This window comes from Leptopilina heterotoma, unplaced genomic scaffold, assembly GCF_015476425.1.
Source record: "Leptopilina heterotoma isolate Lh14 unplaced genomic scaffold, ASM1547642v1 Lhet_65, whole genome shotgun sequence".
NCBI lineage: Eukaryota > Metazoa > Arthropoda > Insecta > Hymenoptera > Figitidae > Leptopilina > Leptopilina heterotoma.
The window spans coordinates 999,167-1,018,752 of NW_025111152.1; the positions used below are offsets into that span (position 1 = coordinate 999,167).

Sequence of the window (19,586 nt, forward strand, 5' to 3'; positions counted from 1 at the left end):
TTTGACAGTTCTATTGGCATCGAAAATGGAATTTTGTAAAAAACGCCCATCGGCATCTTAAAGTACATGAACGTAGAAATCTTTTAAGCCCTAGAACGTTTAAATCCATCAAAGCAATTTTTGTTTAGAGCTCTGTCCGTGTTGACGTGGAATGTCCCATATATATATATATATATATAATAAAATTTATTCTGAACGCATTATTTTATATTTACGATTGATTTCTTGCTGAAAAAAATACTATTGACTCAAAAAAGTTTTCGAAAAACACGTTTGAATTGTTGATTCAAAGAATGTACTTTTGAATTTGTAAAATATGAGTTAATTCAGTAGAAAGTTTCTCAGTATATTCTACATTTTTTTCAGTATAAAATAATATATTTAATATATATAGAAAAATACATTTTTTTAGGTACCAATAATATTACGCTCGCTTTGTTTCTGCTGCCTTTTTGCATGACAGTTTCAAAGACGTTCAACAAAAATAAAGAAATAACCAGGTTGACAAAAAAACAAATTGCTAGTAGCTTCATTTTACATGTCAAAGTAAGAAAATAAATTATTGTAAAGTGATAATTGATATTTAATTCTATACGATATTTAATTAAATGTATTTCAGGATGCAGATAATCTAAACTCAGAGAAGCAAAAACATGAAGAGTGGATGAAATCAATCGATCAGCAAAATCATCCATATATTATTGCCTGCGGGTGTCTCGACAATCTTTCGGCTGTTAATGTTGTCATTAATGGACAAATTTATGAATCGGAAAGTTTAATCAAAGCGGTGGAAAGTTGCTATAAATGTTTGGTAGCGTTACGAGTGCGGCCCTATACATGTGATTACGTATGGAAGTTTATCGAAAAAACGGTCTACGAAATAAGTCGAAACAAACCTTATCAAGTCGTCTTAAAAATTGCGTCAGAGATTAAAAGCCTATAGAATCTGTTCGGATGTTTGAAAATTTTCGCAAAGTTTAAAAAGTATTTTTCAAAATGAATATGCGAACAATATTCACACACATTTTTAGTTTCATTATAACTTTGTATGCAAATTTTCAATATCCTCGAAAATTAGTACAGGATGTGGTAGAGTACATGATTGACTTTGTTAACAACCTTCTTTTACCGTCATTGGAATCCGATATAATCAACATTATAAACAAAGACAATGATAAAAAAATAATGATACGAGAAATAGAAGAATGTTTTCAAAGACATGGTAAAATTTTCGATACTTTGGATACAGACGCAAAAAGATTTCAGTTGTTAAGGGGTTACGCCTAGTTGTTATAGGCAAAATAAAAGTAATTTTTGGCAATTTTTTTTTCTTTTTCATGAAACTTTTTTTAAAAAAGGAATAATTTATTTAAAAGTACATATAATTAAACGCTTAAATATAATTTAACAACCAAAAAATATTTTAAATTACTTGTCTTCCAATTGGTTTTGAAAAAATGCTCTTTTTAAAACTTGTTTTGCGGTGGACATTTTTTTTCGAAAACAGTTCACCTAAAATTAAAAATTCAAAAATTTTCTGTAAGTGCGATGCTATACGCAGTTCGTGAACGAAGGGTTTTGAAAAATTTTAATTTTTGACAAAATGGCGGCAATTTTTTTGAAAAATATGATATTTTAAGAAAAAAATTTTGGATTTTCATTAATAAAAATGAAAGTTTTTATTCAAATAAGAAATCCTTCGTTCACGAACTAGTAATTTGTGTGTAAAATAAGCCCTATAAATTTGAAGCCGATCGGTTGAGTAGTTTTCGAGAAATCTTGTCCACCGCATGGATACTTCTTGAAAAATGAAATTTAGAGAAAAACGCATTTGAAGTTTTTAGAACAGAGTGACCAAAATTGTTATAAAAAATAAATCAGATTCGCTTGAAACTTGTTACTTGGGGGTTTTTGGGGTCGCTGATTACGAATCTGAAATCAGTTTTTCAAAATTCAAAATGGCGGATCCAATATGGCGGACGAAATTTTTAAAATCTTTTTGATTTGCTTGAAGCTTGTTACTCGGGGGTTTTCGGGGTCGCTGATTACGAATCTGATGTCAGTTTTTCAAAATTCAAAATGGCGGATCCAATATGGTGGATCACGTTTTAAAAAAACTTCTTGATTCGCTTGAAACTTGTTACTCGGGGGTTTTTGGGGTCGCTGATTACGAATCTGAAATCAGTTTTTCCACGAAAATGTAACATTACATTTGACACACCTGTATTGTAGAATAGAAATTAGTAATAATGTGTAACTTTAATTTTTTGTAATTTTTTTCAATTTATACGGAAATTCTGCTGCGCACTACTTTTTTTCGTTTTAACATTTTGCCTTTTGATGCATCAAGAACAGTTAAAGAAAATTCTTACGAAGACTAACAAAACAAAAAAAATAAAAGGAATGTAGACTAAAAAGGGAAAATAGTGTTTTGATCTAAAAGTGGAAAGAAGTGGGCATTAAATTTTTAGATTTTCAAAAAAGAAGATTGGCTTACAAGACGACGAGACAACAGTAGTGAAATCACTTGCATTTATAGTTTTAAATTTTGTGACAGTATTTTCGATTATATCAGCAATTATTCAATACAAAAAATACGATAATGACGTGAAATTTCAAACATTAAGCACTTATGGTCTACGCTTCATAATAGCATCTTTAATATGAGTTCCTATTTGTAATAAGCGTCCGCAAAAACCCCCAAATAAAAAGTTTCAAGAGAATCAAAAAGTTTTTTTTTAATTTTGTCCGAAATATTGGACCCACCATTTCGAATTTTAAAAAAATAACCCCAAAAACCCCCGAATAACAAGTTCCAAGGGAATCAAGAAGTTTTTTTAAATTTTGTCTGCCATATTGGATCCGCCATTTTGAATTTTCGAAAACTGACTTCAGATTCGTAATCAGCGACCCCGAAAACCCCCGAGTAACAAGCTTCAAGCAAATCAAAAAGATTTTAAAATTTTCGTCCGCCATATTGGATCCGCCATTTTGAATTTTGAAAAACTGATTTCAGATTCGTAATTAGCGACCCCAAAAACCCCCAAGTAACAAGTTTCAAGCGAATCAAAAAGTTTTTAAAATTTTTGTCCGCCATATTGGATCCGTTATTTTGAATTTTCGAAAACTGACTTCAGTTTCGTAATTTTGAGGTATTATTCCTTCAGGAAATGCAAAAACCCAAAAATCGATTTTTTTGACCAAAACAACTAGGCGTAACCCCTTAAAAAATAGGGGTTATGTATGTAGAGTATGAAAAAATTTTATTGGGTGAAAGACTAGAAGAAACGTTGCTTGATAATGTTTCAGTATTAAATCTTAAATCCTATTATGGTATTTTTGTCCCGTTACGCGAAACTATTAAAATATTCTTAGAAGTACCCGGCGTGTTTAAAGAAATAATGCAATATATGAAATCGTTAAATCAAGAAAAAAAAATTATATATAATATTATACAGGCCAAACTATGGGCAACAAAGTATACCAAAGATTCTGTGAACGATATTGTATTGCCATTATATTTATACTTCGACGATTTAGAGGTGACGAATCCTTTAGGATCTCATGCCGGCATTCACAAACTTGGTGCAGTCTATGCATCATTGGCCTGTCTTCCTCCACATTCAGCGTGTCGGCTTAAAAGCATATTTTTCACTTTGCTCTTTTATAGTGAAGACCGAAAAAAACTAGGCAATGAGGCTGTATTTCGAAGGGTTATTGATGAAATCAATTTTTTACAAAGAACTGGGATACGCATAAGTATTGATAATGTTATGTATAATGTGAAATTTAAACTAATTTTAATTTTAGGTGACAATTTAGGATTAAATAGTTTGTTCGGGTTTGTAGAATGCTTCAACGCCAATTATTGGTGCCGAATTTGTAAAATTTTATCTAAAGAACTTTCAAAAACAACTGTAGAAGATCCATCACTTTTGAGAACTCGACAAAATTACGATCAAGACGTAAAAAAACCTTACTCTGAGACTAGAATAAAGGAAAAATGTGTGTTCCACGAAATTGATGACTTTCATATAACTGAGAATATTAGTATCGACGTTATGCATGATATATTGGAGGGGGTATGCAATTATGTATTAACTTATTTAATATATACATTTATTTACGTAAATGAATATTTCGATTTAGCACTTTTGAATCTCAGAATAGAAAATTTCGATTTTAACGAAAACGAACGTTCAAACAAACCTCCAAAAATTACGATCAATAACAGTAAATACAAAATTAATTTGAAATGTAGCGCTTCCGAAATGCTTTGCTTGTTTCGTTATTTCGGATTAATCATTGGAGACCTCATTCCTGAAAATAATAAGCATTGGATTTTGTACAAATTACTTAGACAAATACTCGACATTGTAACCTCGCCAAGAATAACTAAAGATGAAGCTAATATTTTAAAACATTTGATACAAAGATTCCTCGAATCATACATTGCTTTAGGTGAGAAATTAAAACCTAAATTTCACATTATCATTCACTACCCGAGTTTATTGTTACAAAATGGTCCTTTAGTTAACTTCTGGAGCATGAGGCTCGAAGCTAAACATAGGGAGTTAAAACTCAGTGCACATTCTAGTAATTGCAATATAAATTGACTTATTACTATTGCAAAAAAGCAATTACTGAAAATGTGTGAAAGGATACATAATTATAATTGTGAAAATGGTTGTGGAAAGTCCTATACATTTAGTTCACCGGACAAAAGCAAAGAATTTTTCGAACAAGTCGAAATTCATAGCACTCTTTACAAAATCGATACCTATATTGTGACAAATGTTGAAGAGACGGAAATAGAGTTTGGAAAAATTATCAAAATTCTGGAAATTGATAACAGCGTTTATTTCGAATTGCAATGTTATAAAGAAATAACTTTTGACGAACACTCTCATGCCTATATTGTCTTACAAACTTCCGATAAAAAATTATTAAGATTTCGTGATCTGCCGAATAGGGAACCATGTTTATTTGTAAACAAAAAAGAAACTTTCTACATTGCCACTAGATATTATTTGTAAGTCGAATAAGGAATCATAGTTGTTTATAAAAAAGTGAAATTTTTTATATTGTCGCATAATATATTTTGTAACCCGAATGTTTTTTCTTACCGTGTTTGTATGTAAAACAATTTAAACTTTTTATGCTGCCGGTCGATATTATTTGTAAGTCGAATAGGAAACCATTTTTATTTATGACAAAGTAAAATTTTTTATTTTGCCGCTAAATATTATTTGTAACCCTAATGTTTTTTGTAACCATGTTTGTTTGTAAAAAAATTAAAATTTTTATATTGACATCGATATGACTTGTAACCTTGTATAAAAAACGTAATTTCTTATAAAATAATTTTATAATTTATTTGTACCTTTAATATTATATAGTTACGCTGTACATGTTTTATATTATTAAATTTTAAAAAAGTCAAAAATTTTGACAAAAAAACATTTTTAGATTTTTAAGATAATTTTGAAGTTTTCTCATTTAAGTTTCTTCAAATTGATTTATTAAAATTATTAAAGTACACGAATTTATTAAACCAATTAAATTTTTTGTCAATGAATTTTTGAATTTGAAAGTAACAAAATTCAATTCAATATTAAATGAAATCGTCTTGCTTCAACATATACAGATTTAATAAATAAAGCAATAAGTGCTTTTACTTTATTTTAAACCAAAGTATCTTTAAAAAATAGCACTTATTGAAACAAATCAAAGAATTTTTAAGTTTTGATGTAAAGATAGTTTGACATATTGCGCGAGTCGAATTTGTCACCCGAAAAAGGGCGACTCAGTCACCCCGCGGAGGAAGAACCGCTCGACCCGATAGCAAGTAGCGCCGCTCTACCTACGCGGGGAGAACCGATCACCTAAACTTCTTTCCGTGTATGAGGCATTCCATTTCAAAAAGACCCCCTTCATAAACAATTGCCTTTGTAAGGCAATTTTTAAATAATTATTTCTCCCAATTTATAAAAGCTAAGCTTTATTCACTAATACTGTTTTTAAAAGAAAAATTTCTTAACTTTACGATAGTAAAAAATTTTGTTTTAAAAATAATATTATTTATGAAGAAAATTAAGTTTGAAAGATAACCTTTTGAATATCTCAAAACACGTTGCCTCCGATTTTCTTGAAACTTATGTCAAAATAAAGCTTAAATATTCTAGTTTCATTCCCTGTAAATATTATAATGGACAATTCAGGGGAATTTAAGAAATTAATTAAATTTCACAAAGATTTCAGAGGTAATGCATGTACCGAGCGGAATTTGTTTTTTTCAAATTTTTACACAGTTTAACCTCTGACATCTTTGTGAAATTTAATTAATTTCTTAAATTCCCCTGAGTTGTCCATTATAATATTTACAGAGAATGAAACTAGAATATTTAAGCTTTATTTTGACATAAGTTTAAAAAAAATCAGAGGCAACGTGTTTTGAGATATTGAAAAGGTTATCTTTCAAAATTAATTTTTTTCATAAATAATATTATTTTTTAAAAAAATTTTTTTACTATCGTAAAGTTGAGAAATTTTTTTTTTAATAACAGTATTATATAGTGAATAAAGTTTGGCTTTAATAAATAGGAGAAATAATTAATTAAAAATTGCCTTACAATGGCAATTGTTTATGAAGGGGGTCGTTTTGAAATGGAATGCCTCATATTCAAATGAACGAATTTTTTTCTTCCTTTTCTTAGTGTTTGAAATTTTGTAAAAAATATTAATTTTTGATTTCTCATTAAAATACAATAATAGTATAAATAATCAAGAGGAGCATGCAGGTATAATAAAATAAAAGGATACTCACTGTACTTTTGAATTGCCCTTGAAACGTGTCGACAATGACACTTCTATTGGCCTTCAAGTGCTTCGCCCAATGTTTGTCGGCTTCGATTTCATCTTGCGATGCTACAGCGCCATTTTCATAATTTTGTAAATTTTTCGATGATTGCATTCCGCTAGGCCCCAAACCATCGCGACGATGATTTTTTTCCTGATCCTCGAGTCTCATTCTCTTGACGTTACACTTCTCAAGTCCACTATCACATTCGGGTTCTGAACCACTAGAAATACCCACACATTCGACACTACAATTATTTTTTTGTACATTCACTTCATTTATTCGTTTGACACTAACGTTCTTGTTATCGAAATCGTGATTTTCTGTTAAATTCGAGTTGTCCAGAGTTGTTCGTCGGATATTTTCTTTTGGAAACTTTTGTGAGTCATAGTGGATTTCATTATTGCACTCGGGTTGGGTCACAAGAAAATTGGCATTACTTGTCTTTGCCTCTTTTAGAATGTCACAGAGGCCAGGATAATTGTTCACTCCATGCAAATCGTTTAGCTTGTCCAGTTTTGAGTAATGAGAATTAAAATTAACAGACCCTAAATCATCCTTTTGTGTTTTATTGTGAATGAACCTTGGCTTCGTGACAGTCACCTCGTCTGAGTCGAGTGTTTCTTCATCCTCATTTAAAGGAGAACCGTGTGGCGTATTTGTCGTACTGTCCAAATCACCAACGGGTGAGCTTAAATCTGGTGACAAACAACAATATTTTTTATTTTTATTTAAATGTATTAATAGGGGAAGTGCGCCGGTTGTGGGCACCCCTACGTAAACTTCGACGGCAAGCAGACTTTACTGATCTAAGTATTGCAAGTCGTGTTCGTTGACAATACGGACTTTTCGTATTGATAACGAAACAAATATATGCATTTGTGTAATAGCTGTGAGCATAATAAAGAAAATTTGCATTAAATTAATAAAAAAGTAATTTTGTATTGTTTTCGAAGAGCAACATATGGGTGTAGATTCGTTCAGAAAAAAGGGTTTAATTTTTTTTGCAGTGTTGTCATTATATTTTGTGATTTACCTTCGTGTTTAACCAAAATCCTGCATCACAAAATGTGTTGGTCTTTTTAAAAAATGACTGTCATTCCCGGTTGTGGGCACCTTTATGTTAAGGAGGCTCTACCATCTGACAATGATGTGGACTACTGTCTCATCTATCTAAACTTTCTGCCAAGGAAAGTGAAAGCCGCAAACTCCATTAAATGCGATGAATATATAGTCGTTCACATGCAAGCATTATGCTTTTGTTAGCGATGAGCATACTGTAAAAACGTGTCATCATTTTTGTTCTTTATCCCGGCAAAGTCTCTTAAAATAAAGAAACTTTCATTTCTTCTTTATTTGTGTTGGTTTCCTTTAATATTTTTCCATTTTTAGCGGATTTTTCAAGGGTGCCCACAACCGGGCACAAAAATTTTTTTGTCAAAAAATTTCTATTTCACTAAATTTCTAATAAAACTTTTTTATTTAAAGGAATCAATTTAATTCCTTCACTGACAGTCACCTTAGACCTCTAGCTTTAAATTCGTCCACATATATTTGTATAATATGCACATGGACAAATGTTATGAGGCAAAAACAAAAGGGTGTCCACAACCGGAACACTTCCCTTACCTAATTAATATATACTTTCACTAAATTAGATTTTAATTTTAAATTATTTTTTGTTTGCATATTAAACGAAGAACTAAACTAAATTTTTTGACTTATTACCGTCATTTTTATATCAGCAGATTGTTTAAATACTTATTTATGAAATTGTAATGTTAATTTCTAAATAAAATAAAATGCAGCTATTGGTTTCGCGCTTATCGCGAATACGGCACTTGTGCCATTTATTATAGAGCTAAGGATTTATCGATACAAGGTTCTACAAGAAAACTAATTCAAAATATTCTAGGCTTTTTTCAGGTTTTCCAGATTAATTTTCAGAAAATTCCACAAAAATTTTAAGTACAATTTTTATGCTATTTCAAGTTTTAAGTGTTTATTCAAACTACAGGCGTCACTGAACAAGAATATAAAAAGAAATACATTTTTTCGTTCTGGCAGTCTCATAAAAAACGAGATTAAAGTGTTTATTAAAGGTATTGAGCTATTTGAGCATCCCTTATTTTAAATATATAATATACTTTTTGGTAGGTACTATTGCTTTTTTCAGTTGAAAATAATTGACTTTGCCTTTACTAAATACATTGTAGAACACATATCAGTAAAAACGGCAGTAGCGTAACAAGAGAGGCCGGGGCCCTGGGGCGAGTAAAGCCTCGGGGCCCACTAGTAGAAATGAAATTTGATTAACAGTGGGAAATAACTACCAAATACCTTACAGCAGTAATAAAATTTCTCCTGATTCTCTTTCAAAACATTTATTAAGTTTTTCTAGTCGTAAGAAATATTTATGGAAGAATGTTGAGACTAGATAACAAGCTTAAAGTATATTTACTTAAAGTCATAAATAAAAATTTTAGTATAATTTATTATAACAATTTGACAATAGAATGATTACAATATATATTAAAGATAAAATTTTATCTTTAGAATTTATTTAAACAAGATTTTTAGTTTCAAATATGTTCATATTAAATATCAAAAATAATTTATTAATTTAATAAAATGAAAAATAATAATAAATATAATAAATAAATAAAATAATTTAAAAAATTAATAATAATCTAAGTTTTATAATTAAATCGTCTTAATCGCGGGGCCCCCAAAGTCGCGGGGCCCCGGGATTACGCCCGGTTTGCCCTATGGTAGTTCCGCCACTGAAAAACGGTTTTATAGATCAAACCGTCTAATGGTTCTGAGTTCTTGTATTTTATTTTGCATGGATAATTATTAAACAAGCGAATATTTAGGTGAACAAATATTCCCATGTCTCGACATGCTATGTATATGAGCAATTCTCAGCAACCTTTAAATATGACCTTTATATGGGGTATTCCAGGCCAAATCGGAAATTATTTTGCTTTTGCATCTCAAATTTTTTTTAACATTTTTTTTCATTTAGTACTCTTTGAAATGAGCTACCTTGATTTTTTTCAAATTTTTTTATAAAGCGGTTCAGGAGATACAGATTTTTGAAAAATGACGTTTTTTACGTAAAATTTTTTTTAAATGCTTATAACTCGGTCAAAAATTGATCAAATTTTGAAACTTCATAACTCAAAAAATATTTTATCAAATTCAAAAGAAATTTATATTTAGAATTAAAAATAGTTAATTAATTAATTAATTAACTTTTTAATTTTTATTTCGAATTTAATTTTACAGTTAAAAATGTATCATCCGTTTTTCTTTCTCTTTTTCCTCATTTTTTCTGCGTTTTTATTTGAAATTTCTGTCATTGGCCTCATTATTTTTAATTTTTAACATACTTTTAATTTTAAGAATGACATATTTATATCATGAACTTTGAAAATAAAACAACCAAAGTTAATAGTGACGTTATTAATTTATCACACTGGCAATCTTGAAATCCTAAATTAATGTGACAAAAAACATAAAAATTTCAAACTGGCCACAGGTTCAGTAAGTTTTAAGCTTTCATTATACATATTGTTGAATTAATTTTATTAAGGCACTCTTGAAATACGTTTTACGCAAGTACTTTTGCATTTACGGTCCTGACACGACAATAAGAGAAAGTTTTTGAAATTAAATTTACTAAATATCATTACTTTCCAAATGCGTACACTGTAAAAAAAGGAAGTTAAATTTTAACCCCCCCTGGGGATTCTATAAAAGTCGCACCCATTGGGGAGTTAATGCCAGGGGAGTTAAAACTTCACACCCAAATGCTAACTCCCCAAGGAAAAAACAACTCGCGCGGGTGTTAAATGAAGGGAGTTAGAAATTAACTCTCTTTTGGAGTTGATTTTTAACTCGAAAAATTTTCACTCCCAACTCCCGAGTCCGTTAACTCCCTAAATTTTTTACAGTGTATTATTTTCTAATTACTCTGAAAATAATTCTTGGATATTCATTTACATTTATGTATAAATCGTTTAATTCTATTTTGATGTTCCAACTTATGAAATTAGTTTAATTAACATTAAAAAATATTTATTAAATACTAAACATAATTTAATAATTTTAAAACTAACATATTGCTTCCTCATAGAGGAAGGATTGTATTTTAATATTATTAAACCTTCTTTACATGAAACAATAATTCTTTTTACAAAACATTTGATATATATTGAATTATTGCATAATAAATACGAGACACCTAAAGGTTGAAGGTTCAAGAGAATTGCCCATATGATTACGTAAATGTTTCAAGACCTTCACGGAAACAACTTTTTCTGTACTTTACAGAGTATAAAGAATTAAAAAAATATCTTAAAATTTACTAAAGATACTATCAAAAAATTGGTATCACGTTTTAGTTTTAAAAAACACTATTTTGTCAATTTTTGAGACAATTATGCGGTTATCGCATAATCTTCCTTTCTGTATTTTTCTGTTCAGTGACAACTAAACTTTCAATAAAATAAACACAAATTTTTAAATATGTTAGAATTTAAATTTTCGTAGTTAAAATATTTTATACTTCCGGTGTTCCTAGTTTATTATTCGGAATTTGGAAATTTAGTTTACGCGGGATTTCTTATTGGTAAGCGAGGGAAAAGTAGGTTTGATAGTCTTTGGCGGGGCAGAGCCCTTTTGGAGAGCAAAGAGTTTGGTCGTGCGTTACGGAAACCAAATCTTGCAAATTGTATTTAGCGTCGGTCGAGTTGAATTGTAATTGTGTGTATTTTAAAGGCAGTATGCTGCGCGAATCTTAATTTGTTAAATCTTAAATCAAATTATTTTATTTCATTCTAAATAAACTGTGATTAATATTTTAAAATACAGTGGTAAAATCTCTGTGTCTTATTTAGCCTAAAACTCAGTTGCTTCCTTGTTAACCATTCAATTAAGATTAGAAAAATCTCTAACAAAATTCAGAAGTGGGATTGTTTCAAGAAAATCCACCGTTGTGCGGTTAAATTATTTTTCTGTTACAAAAAAGATAAAATTTCCGTGCAAGAGTCTTAAGTGGTTTGAAGTTCACACGTGGCTTGCAAAGCAGAAAACAGTGCTAGAGGAATATACGCAAGTGTAGTAAAATGTGAAATCAGTGGAAAGTTCCTGTTTTAAGTTGGAAATTCATGGATGATAACTTCGAGGACTTTCAGCGAAAATTTTACAACTCTACTATTGTAACGAGGAAAATGGCGGACAAGGAAAAATTCGACGCGTTAATGAAGGAAGCGAAAAGGCTTGAGGCGGAAGTTGAGAGGCAGAAGATAAGACGAGCAGAGGAAAAAGCCGAACATGACCGACGTTTGGCGGAATCGAGAAACGAAATCACGAGTTTACAACGAGCGTTAACAGAGGGCAGCACTCAACAACATATGGAGAGTTTTGCGGCATCAGCTGGCTCACAAGATGTTTTGGCGCAGGCATTGACTCAAATTGGACAAACTTTGCAGCAGTTCCAAAAAACATTATCACTACCTCAGACATCAACTTCAGGGCAAGGTGGCAGTGTACAACAAATACTGTCGGATCCTCGAAGTGTTATTAGTGAATTTTTGGGGAGTGAAGAACCTGAGAAGGCGAGAGTTTGGATTGAGGAGTTTAAAAGTGCCAAAACTATTCACGAGTGGAGTGATGCAGTGGCGTTAAGCATTGGGAAGTCTCGAATGAGAGAAGCGGCCCTCAAATGGTTACTAACGAAATCAGAAGATATTCAGGATTGTAATGCATTTGTCCGAACATTTAAATCAACTTTCTTAATATCTCAGAGTAAACCCGAGAAGTTGAAGACGATGATGGCGAGAGTTCAAGGTCCTAGAGAGTCTATTCAAAATTACTTTCACGACAAGGTTTGGCTCTGTACGAAATTACAACTAAATGTGAACGAGATCCGAGACGAGATTGCAGCTGGTCTCTGGCTGAGGGAAGCGGCTGGGCATCTTATGGTGCAGACATTCAACTCCACCGATGGAATATTGCAGGAGTTGTTGAGATTCGAAAGCGTGGACAGTCGTCGTCGATCACGTATTGCTGGTCGCAAGACAGAAGGAAATGCGTCATCTATGGTGGTTCCTGGTTCCGGAGGAGTAGCTGATTCAAAGAAGTCGTCGGAGGATGCAGAGAGAGTAAACAGGTTTGAGTCATCAAAATCATCGGTAAGAAAATGTCATCGTTGTGGCTCTACGAGTCATTTAATTAAAAATTGTCCTAGTCCTAAACGTGAAATTGTATGTTATAAGTGTAATACCCCGGGTCATATAGCGCCTCGATGTCCTCTTTTACTTGAAAATAAAAATAACGAAGTTTCGGGAGAAGTAAAATTAGTAAACAGGTCGGAAATTGATAAATCTTTTTCTAAATTTGTTCGTGAAATTCGGGTTAATAATGTAATTTTGACAGCTCAAATTGATATGGGCGCTTCCGTATGTACAATGAGAGCTTCCACAGTGTTAAATTCGAATTTTCAAATGATTCCAGTAAAGTCAAAGTTAGGTGGATTCGGATCAAGTGAAGTTTGGTCGCCTGGTGTTGTGCGAGATTTAGTTCAATTAGATAAATTAAAACCAAAACAAATAGAAATGAGAATTGTTCCGGATACCGCTCAGGAATTTGACGTTATCTTGGGAAGACCGTTTACGGAGTCACTTGATTTAGTATACGAACGTGTAGGAAATGAACTAATTTTTTCCAATGTTGATGTAGTTGATCTAAAAAACGAAGAAAATGTGTCGCGAGTTTACAGTAATGAGGAAATTCAATTAGAGGCGGGAACGATTAATTTTATAAATGTAAAGTCGTGTATAGGTGATATTCATTTGCCCGTTGCGAATATGGGAAATGAAGACCTGACGTTAAAAGTAGGAGAGAAGTTAGGGGATTTGGTGTGCACGGTAGAAGGGGTTCCAGTTCGAGTGGGGAGAGATAAGGCAATCGAAGACAGTGAGGTAGTGACAGATGTGACAGTCACGAGTGAGCAGAAAAGCCAATTACTTAGAATTTTAAACCAATATCTGGTTTGTATTGCGGACGATGAATCGCAGATAGGTTGTACGAACGTTTTAGAAATGGAAATTAAATGGAAAGACGATGCACAACCTTTTCATGTGAAACCGTACCGTTTAAATGCTCAGGATCAAACGGATTTAGATAAAATAATCGGAAAATATAGAGCTGCGGGTTTAATTAAGGATACGAATGCCGAAATTGTTAGTCCCGCTTTTATAGTGAGAAAGCCGGACGGTACACCTAGAATGGTCGCGGACTATCGAGGAGTAAATAAAAATACGATACCTTTTCATTTTCCCATACCGAATATTGACGACTTGTTAGAAGATTTAGTCGACGCTAAATTGTTTATTAAATTAGATTTGGCGCTTGGGTATTTACAGATGCCTTTAGAGGAAAATTCGAAGAAAAAAACCGCTTTTATTACAGAAACTCAAACTGGTCAGTTTGAGAGGGCAATGTTTGGGTTGTCGAATGCCCCCATGTATTTTGCCAAATTAATTGATCGCGTTTTAGGTATTGCTAGAAGAAATAAAATCGCGTTTATGTTCTTTGATGACATCTGTATTCATGCTCGAGATTGGAATACTCTAATTATAAATTTAAAGGAAGTTTTAGAATTATTAAAAAGCGCTCGACTAACGTTGAATTTAAAAAAATGTTCTTTTGGTATGCGGCAAGTTGACTATTTAGGTTATACATTAGGTGCGGGTTCGATTTCACCAGGGGAAAGAAAGGTACGGGCAATACAGGATTTTCCAATTCCAAAGTCTAAACATGATGTAAGAAGATTTATCGGTTTATCAAGTTTTTTTCGACGCTTTATAGTAAATTTCTCGAAAATTGCAGCACCAATAACAGATTTATTGAAAGATAGCGAACAATTTGTGTGGTCTGATAGTCAACAAACGGCATTCAATAGTTTAAAAGCGAGTTTGGTAAATAAACCAGTTTTAAAGGTTTATAACCCGAAAGCAGCCATCACTGAGTTGCATACTGATGCATCTGCAGTGGGTTTGGGGGCTATTCTTTTACAGGCGGATAAAATTGATGAGAAAAAACGTATGGTTTATGCTATTAGTAGAAAAACTACTGAGATCGAGGCAAAGTATCATTCTAGTCGCTTAGAGTTGATGGTAATTGCGTGGGCGTTAAAAAGACTTCGTCCGTTCTTGATCGGTATACCGTTTGTTATTGTCACTGATTGTAGATGTTTAGTCAATATTAACGCTTGGAAAACTCAAAGCTCGCAGATTGCCAGGTGGCTAAGCGAAATTTCGGAATTTAATTTTGAAATTAAACATTCTCCTAGCGAGAAAATGCAACATGTTGATGCTCTCTCACGAGCGCCCATTTGCGAAGAAAGTTTAACAGTAATGACAATAGAAACTTGGGAGGATGAGATTCTTATGTTTCAAAGAAGCGATCCATTAATAAACGAAATAATAAATATTCTCCAAAAATCTGAATCAAAGCGAACGAAATTAGAAAGAGATAGAGTGAAGGATATGAAGTTGAGTGAGGGTTTGTTGTTTAAAAGGCATGTAGTTAATTCTGTAGAAAAAGATCTATATTTTGTTCCCAAATCGATGAGAAAATCTATTGCAATTAGATATCATGACTTACATAGTCATTTAGGAGTAGATAAAACGATTGATCGAATAAAAGATTTTTATTACTTTCCTTACATGCGTCGATATATTAAAATGCATATTCGAAATTGCCTTGAGTGCTTATTGGCGAAACGTAAAGCTGGTCGGAAGGATGGTGAATTGCACCCGATCCCTCCAGGTCGAAAACCGTTCGAGGTTGTTCACTGCGATCATGTTGGGCCGTTCCCAACAACATCTCGTAAAAATAAATATGTACTTGGATTTATTGACAATTTGACAAAGTTTATTGTAATTTTTCCGGTATCGAATGTGAGCGCAAGAGTGACAGTTCAAAAGGCAGAGGAGTTAGTTAATCAATTTGGTGCTCCTTATCGTCTAGTTACTGATCGAGGTACGGGTTTTACCGCGGATCTTTTTGAAAAATTTTGTGAAAAGCATGGAATCCGTCACACGTTAACTTCGAGTCGTCATCCCCAAGCTAATGGCTTGGTTGAACGTTTAAATCAAACCATTATTCCGATTGTAAAAATTGCTACTCGTAGTGATGAAAATCAAGATTGGGATAAATATTTAAAGAAAATCGCGAGAGATATTAACACGTCAGTAAGTAAATCAACCGGGAAAACCCCTTTCGAGTCACTCTTGGGCTACACACCTCGATTTGATGAGGGAAATCTTCGTGAAATTACTCATATTAATGAAACGTATGAGTCACCTAGTTCAATTCAGGAAAAAATTCGTGCAAATATTATTAGCGAGCAAGAAAAATATAAAGTGTATTTCGATAAAAATAAAAACAAAACGGTCAAGTACAATGTGGGTGATATTGTTTTTGTAAAAAGAAACCCCACTGCTACTGGTTTCTCTACAAAGCTTCAATCGGCTTTTGATGGACCTTTTGTTATTATTAGTCCCGAATTAAATGATACCTACCGTGTTAAAAAACTAAATGATTTTAGAGATAAAAATTTTGAAACTACGATTCACGTTAACCAATTGAAGCTCTGGCGAGGAATTGATTTGGATGAGAATGAAAATGAGAATTTCAAGGTCGCTACTGATACTACTAAAATTGTAAGTTCGGAGGATAGTTTGAGTGAGTCGGAAAGTTCGAGTGATGATAATAAATCGATTATAAGTGAGTGTAATGTTTTGAAAGAGTCTGATTTGAATGGAGAAGTTGTAAGACGGAGTATGCGAGTGCGAAATAAACCTCAACGTCTGCAATATTGTTGATTGCGTTATGATTTGGATTTGTAAATTGGAATTGTAAGTTGGAGGACCAACTAAGGTTTAGGATGACCGATTGTTAGAATTTAAATTTTCGTAGTTAAAATATTTTATACTTCCGGTGTTCCTAGTTTATTATTCGGAATTTGGAAATTTAGTTTACGCGGGATTTCTTATTGGTAAGCGAGGGAAAAGTAGGTTTGATAGTCTTTGGCGGGGCAGAGCCCTTTTGGAGAGCAAAGAGTTTGGTCGTGCGTTACGGAAACCAAATCTTGCAAATTGTATTTAGCGTCGGTCGAGTTGAATTGTAATTGTGTGTATTTTAAAGGCAGTATGCTGCGCGAATCTTAATTTGTTAAATCTTAAATCAAATTATTTTATTTCATTCTAAATAAACTGTGATTAATATTTTAAAATACAGTGGTAAAATCTCTGTGTCTTATTTAGCCTAAAACTCAGTTGCTTCCTTGTTAACCATTCAATTAAGATTAGAAAAATCTCTAACAAATATATGGGCGAATCTCTGGAACTTTTAACCTTTAAGTCCCTCACATTATTTTCACTTAAACAGCCTAAATATAAAAACTAATGATTTTTAAATATTTACATGTTTTAAAAAAGAAAATAAGGATTACGATTTAACCATTGATATAAATTATTTATTTTTTTTTTTTATGTTTTTCTTTATTAAAGTTCACAATACCATGATTTTGCAAGTGTCACTTTCACTTTTTCTAAAGGTATTTTAACTGTTTAAATAAAGTTTTTTTGGAAAACACGTTTTTTACTGTTATAAACTATTTAAAAAATCTTAAGAATTCCATAAACAAACTTAAAAAAAAATAAAAAGTAAAAATTAGAAAAGATATAATCTTCTAAAAAGTGTCCCTCAGTTTTTGTGTCGCTGGTCAAATCAAAATGGTTTTATAAAATAAACATTAAAAAACTAAATGAAAAAATTTGAAATAAGAGGCACAATTGAATTGTAATTCCAGTTTTATGTGCGTGATTTGTATTTTTATTTTCCACTATATTTTAAGCAAAATAATTGTTGGATACTTGTGATACTGGTATAGTACGGAAAATATGTCGCTGGTCAAATCATTAATTTCTCCAAAGTTTCTTATTTAATTTGCTCCAAAATTGGGGCACATATTACTTTAGATGTATTTAAAACTGTGCATATGTTTTTATTTATTCTAATTCTTATTTAATTATTTTTTTTACGTGGATATTGAAGTTTCGCATTTATTTGTTCCATGTTATTTATCACGAAGTAACCAAAAATGTAATAAAAAGTGGCAAAATGAAAGAAAATCAAAGAAAAGAAAATAAAAATCGAGAAAAAGGAAACGCGGAATGAAAAATTTATCAACGGAAGGCACTTAAGTAATATTTATTTATTATTTATTAAACGTTCATAAAACTGTTAGTGTTTTTCAAGGTTATATTAAGATCCTCGATATTTTTCAAAACAATTCAGCCAATCAAATAATTAGAAAAGTTCATGTTACTAATTCAAATAATTATACGTAAAAAATTTTCATTAATTTTTTTTATTGTAATTTTGTCCTTATTAGTTGCATTAGACGTTTATTATATTTATTTTCATGTTTAATTATGTTTTTGTGATACTGAGAAATAACTTACCTAAGTGTAGGAGATAAAATGTTTATGTATATATCTTGTTACAGATTTAGATAACCTAACATTATTTTCTTTCCAAAAATTTATATTTTAAAATTAAAGGCAACCAAATAATGGTTATACAGTAATAAAAATGAAATTTATTTTGGTCGAAGATGTAATACTAAAAATATTAAAATTGTGCTCACAAGAATTTTTTTAAAAAAATTCAAATTCAAATATTAAAGTTTTCAGAGATTTGCCCATATACGAAATCAAAATTTTGTTGTAACCCAGTGTTATTAAATGGAAAAAGGAAGAAGTTATAAACTTCAAAAAATTCCATATGTTTTTAATGATTTCCAACTACTGTAGAAACTAGGTTCTACTGTATTAAAATTGATAAACACTTATTAGTAATTAAACAATTTAATTTTACCTCTTGGTGATCCAGCCATTGTGACGTTTGGACTATTTGGACATTCTGGAGAAGGCGAATTATCATAACAGTCCATAAATTCTTCTTCAGTATTATTAGTGGCAGTGAAGGTAGCATCGACTGAATCTTGTTTACCATTTTGGTTGGTAATAACAGAGTTGGCAGTATTAATTGTCATCGATGATTGGCAATTTTTGGCAGGCTTCGCTACGTTCATTTGCTCATGTAATGAATCCAACAGTAGTGCAAGGAACTCTTGACAGTCGTGCTTTAAAATTACACCCAAGATACATTTTATCAATCAGAATCGTGCAAAAGAAAATATTTCTTATTGACTAATTTTTATGATAGTGTTATCTTGATTAATTATTTCATTAATTTTGTAAAATGATATTTTGCTTATTTTATCCTTTACAATATTTCTCATTTTTTTCCTTCAGTGGAAACGGGCCATTCATAAATTGCGTAAGACATTTAGGATGGGACAATCGAAAAGAAGGCACTTTTTACAGAGGGGGTACGTAATTTATGCATGGCCCCAAATTTACATTTTCTCCATATTTTGAAATATAATTTATGCGCCTAAAAATGTATTGACTTGTAATTAACAAGAACATATAAAACAAGAATTATTGTGAAATTAAGTGTAAAAGATAATGACAATTTTGGAGTATCTTTTAAATAAAAATTAGGGGCATCTTTAAAGACGGTAATTACTAATTATATTGAAAGGGGTACCATATATTTTACCTTACTTTCGATTGACCGA

At 31.4% G+C, this 19,586-nt stretch overlaps 1 protein-coding gene across 3 annotated transcripts in view; it reads right to left on the reverse strand.

Moving 5' to 3' along the window:
- The window catches only part of LOC122509966 (ubiquitin carboxyl-terminal hydrolase 6-like), a 124,880-nt gene that overhangs the window by 84,365 nt on the left and 20,929 nt on the right, over positions 1–19,586 (reverse strand). For all 3 annotated transcript variants that reach the window (XM_043624325.1, XM_043624323.1, XM_043624326.1), the window contains 2 exons: positions 18,818–19,085; positions 6,827–7,557 (listed from right to left, as the gene is read on the reverse strand). In XM_043624325.1, the coding sequence (XP_043480260.1) occupies positions 6,827–7,557; positions 18,818–19,085 (999 nt within the window). The remainder of the gene's footprint in view (positions 1–6,826; positions 7,558–18,817; positions 19,086–19,586) is intronic.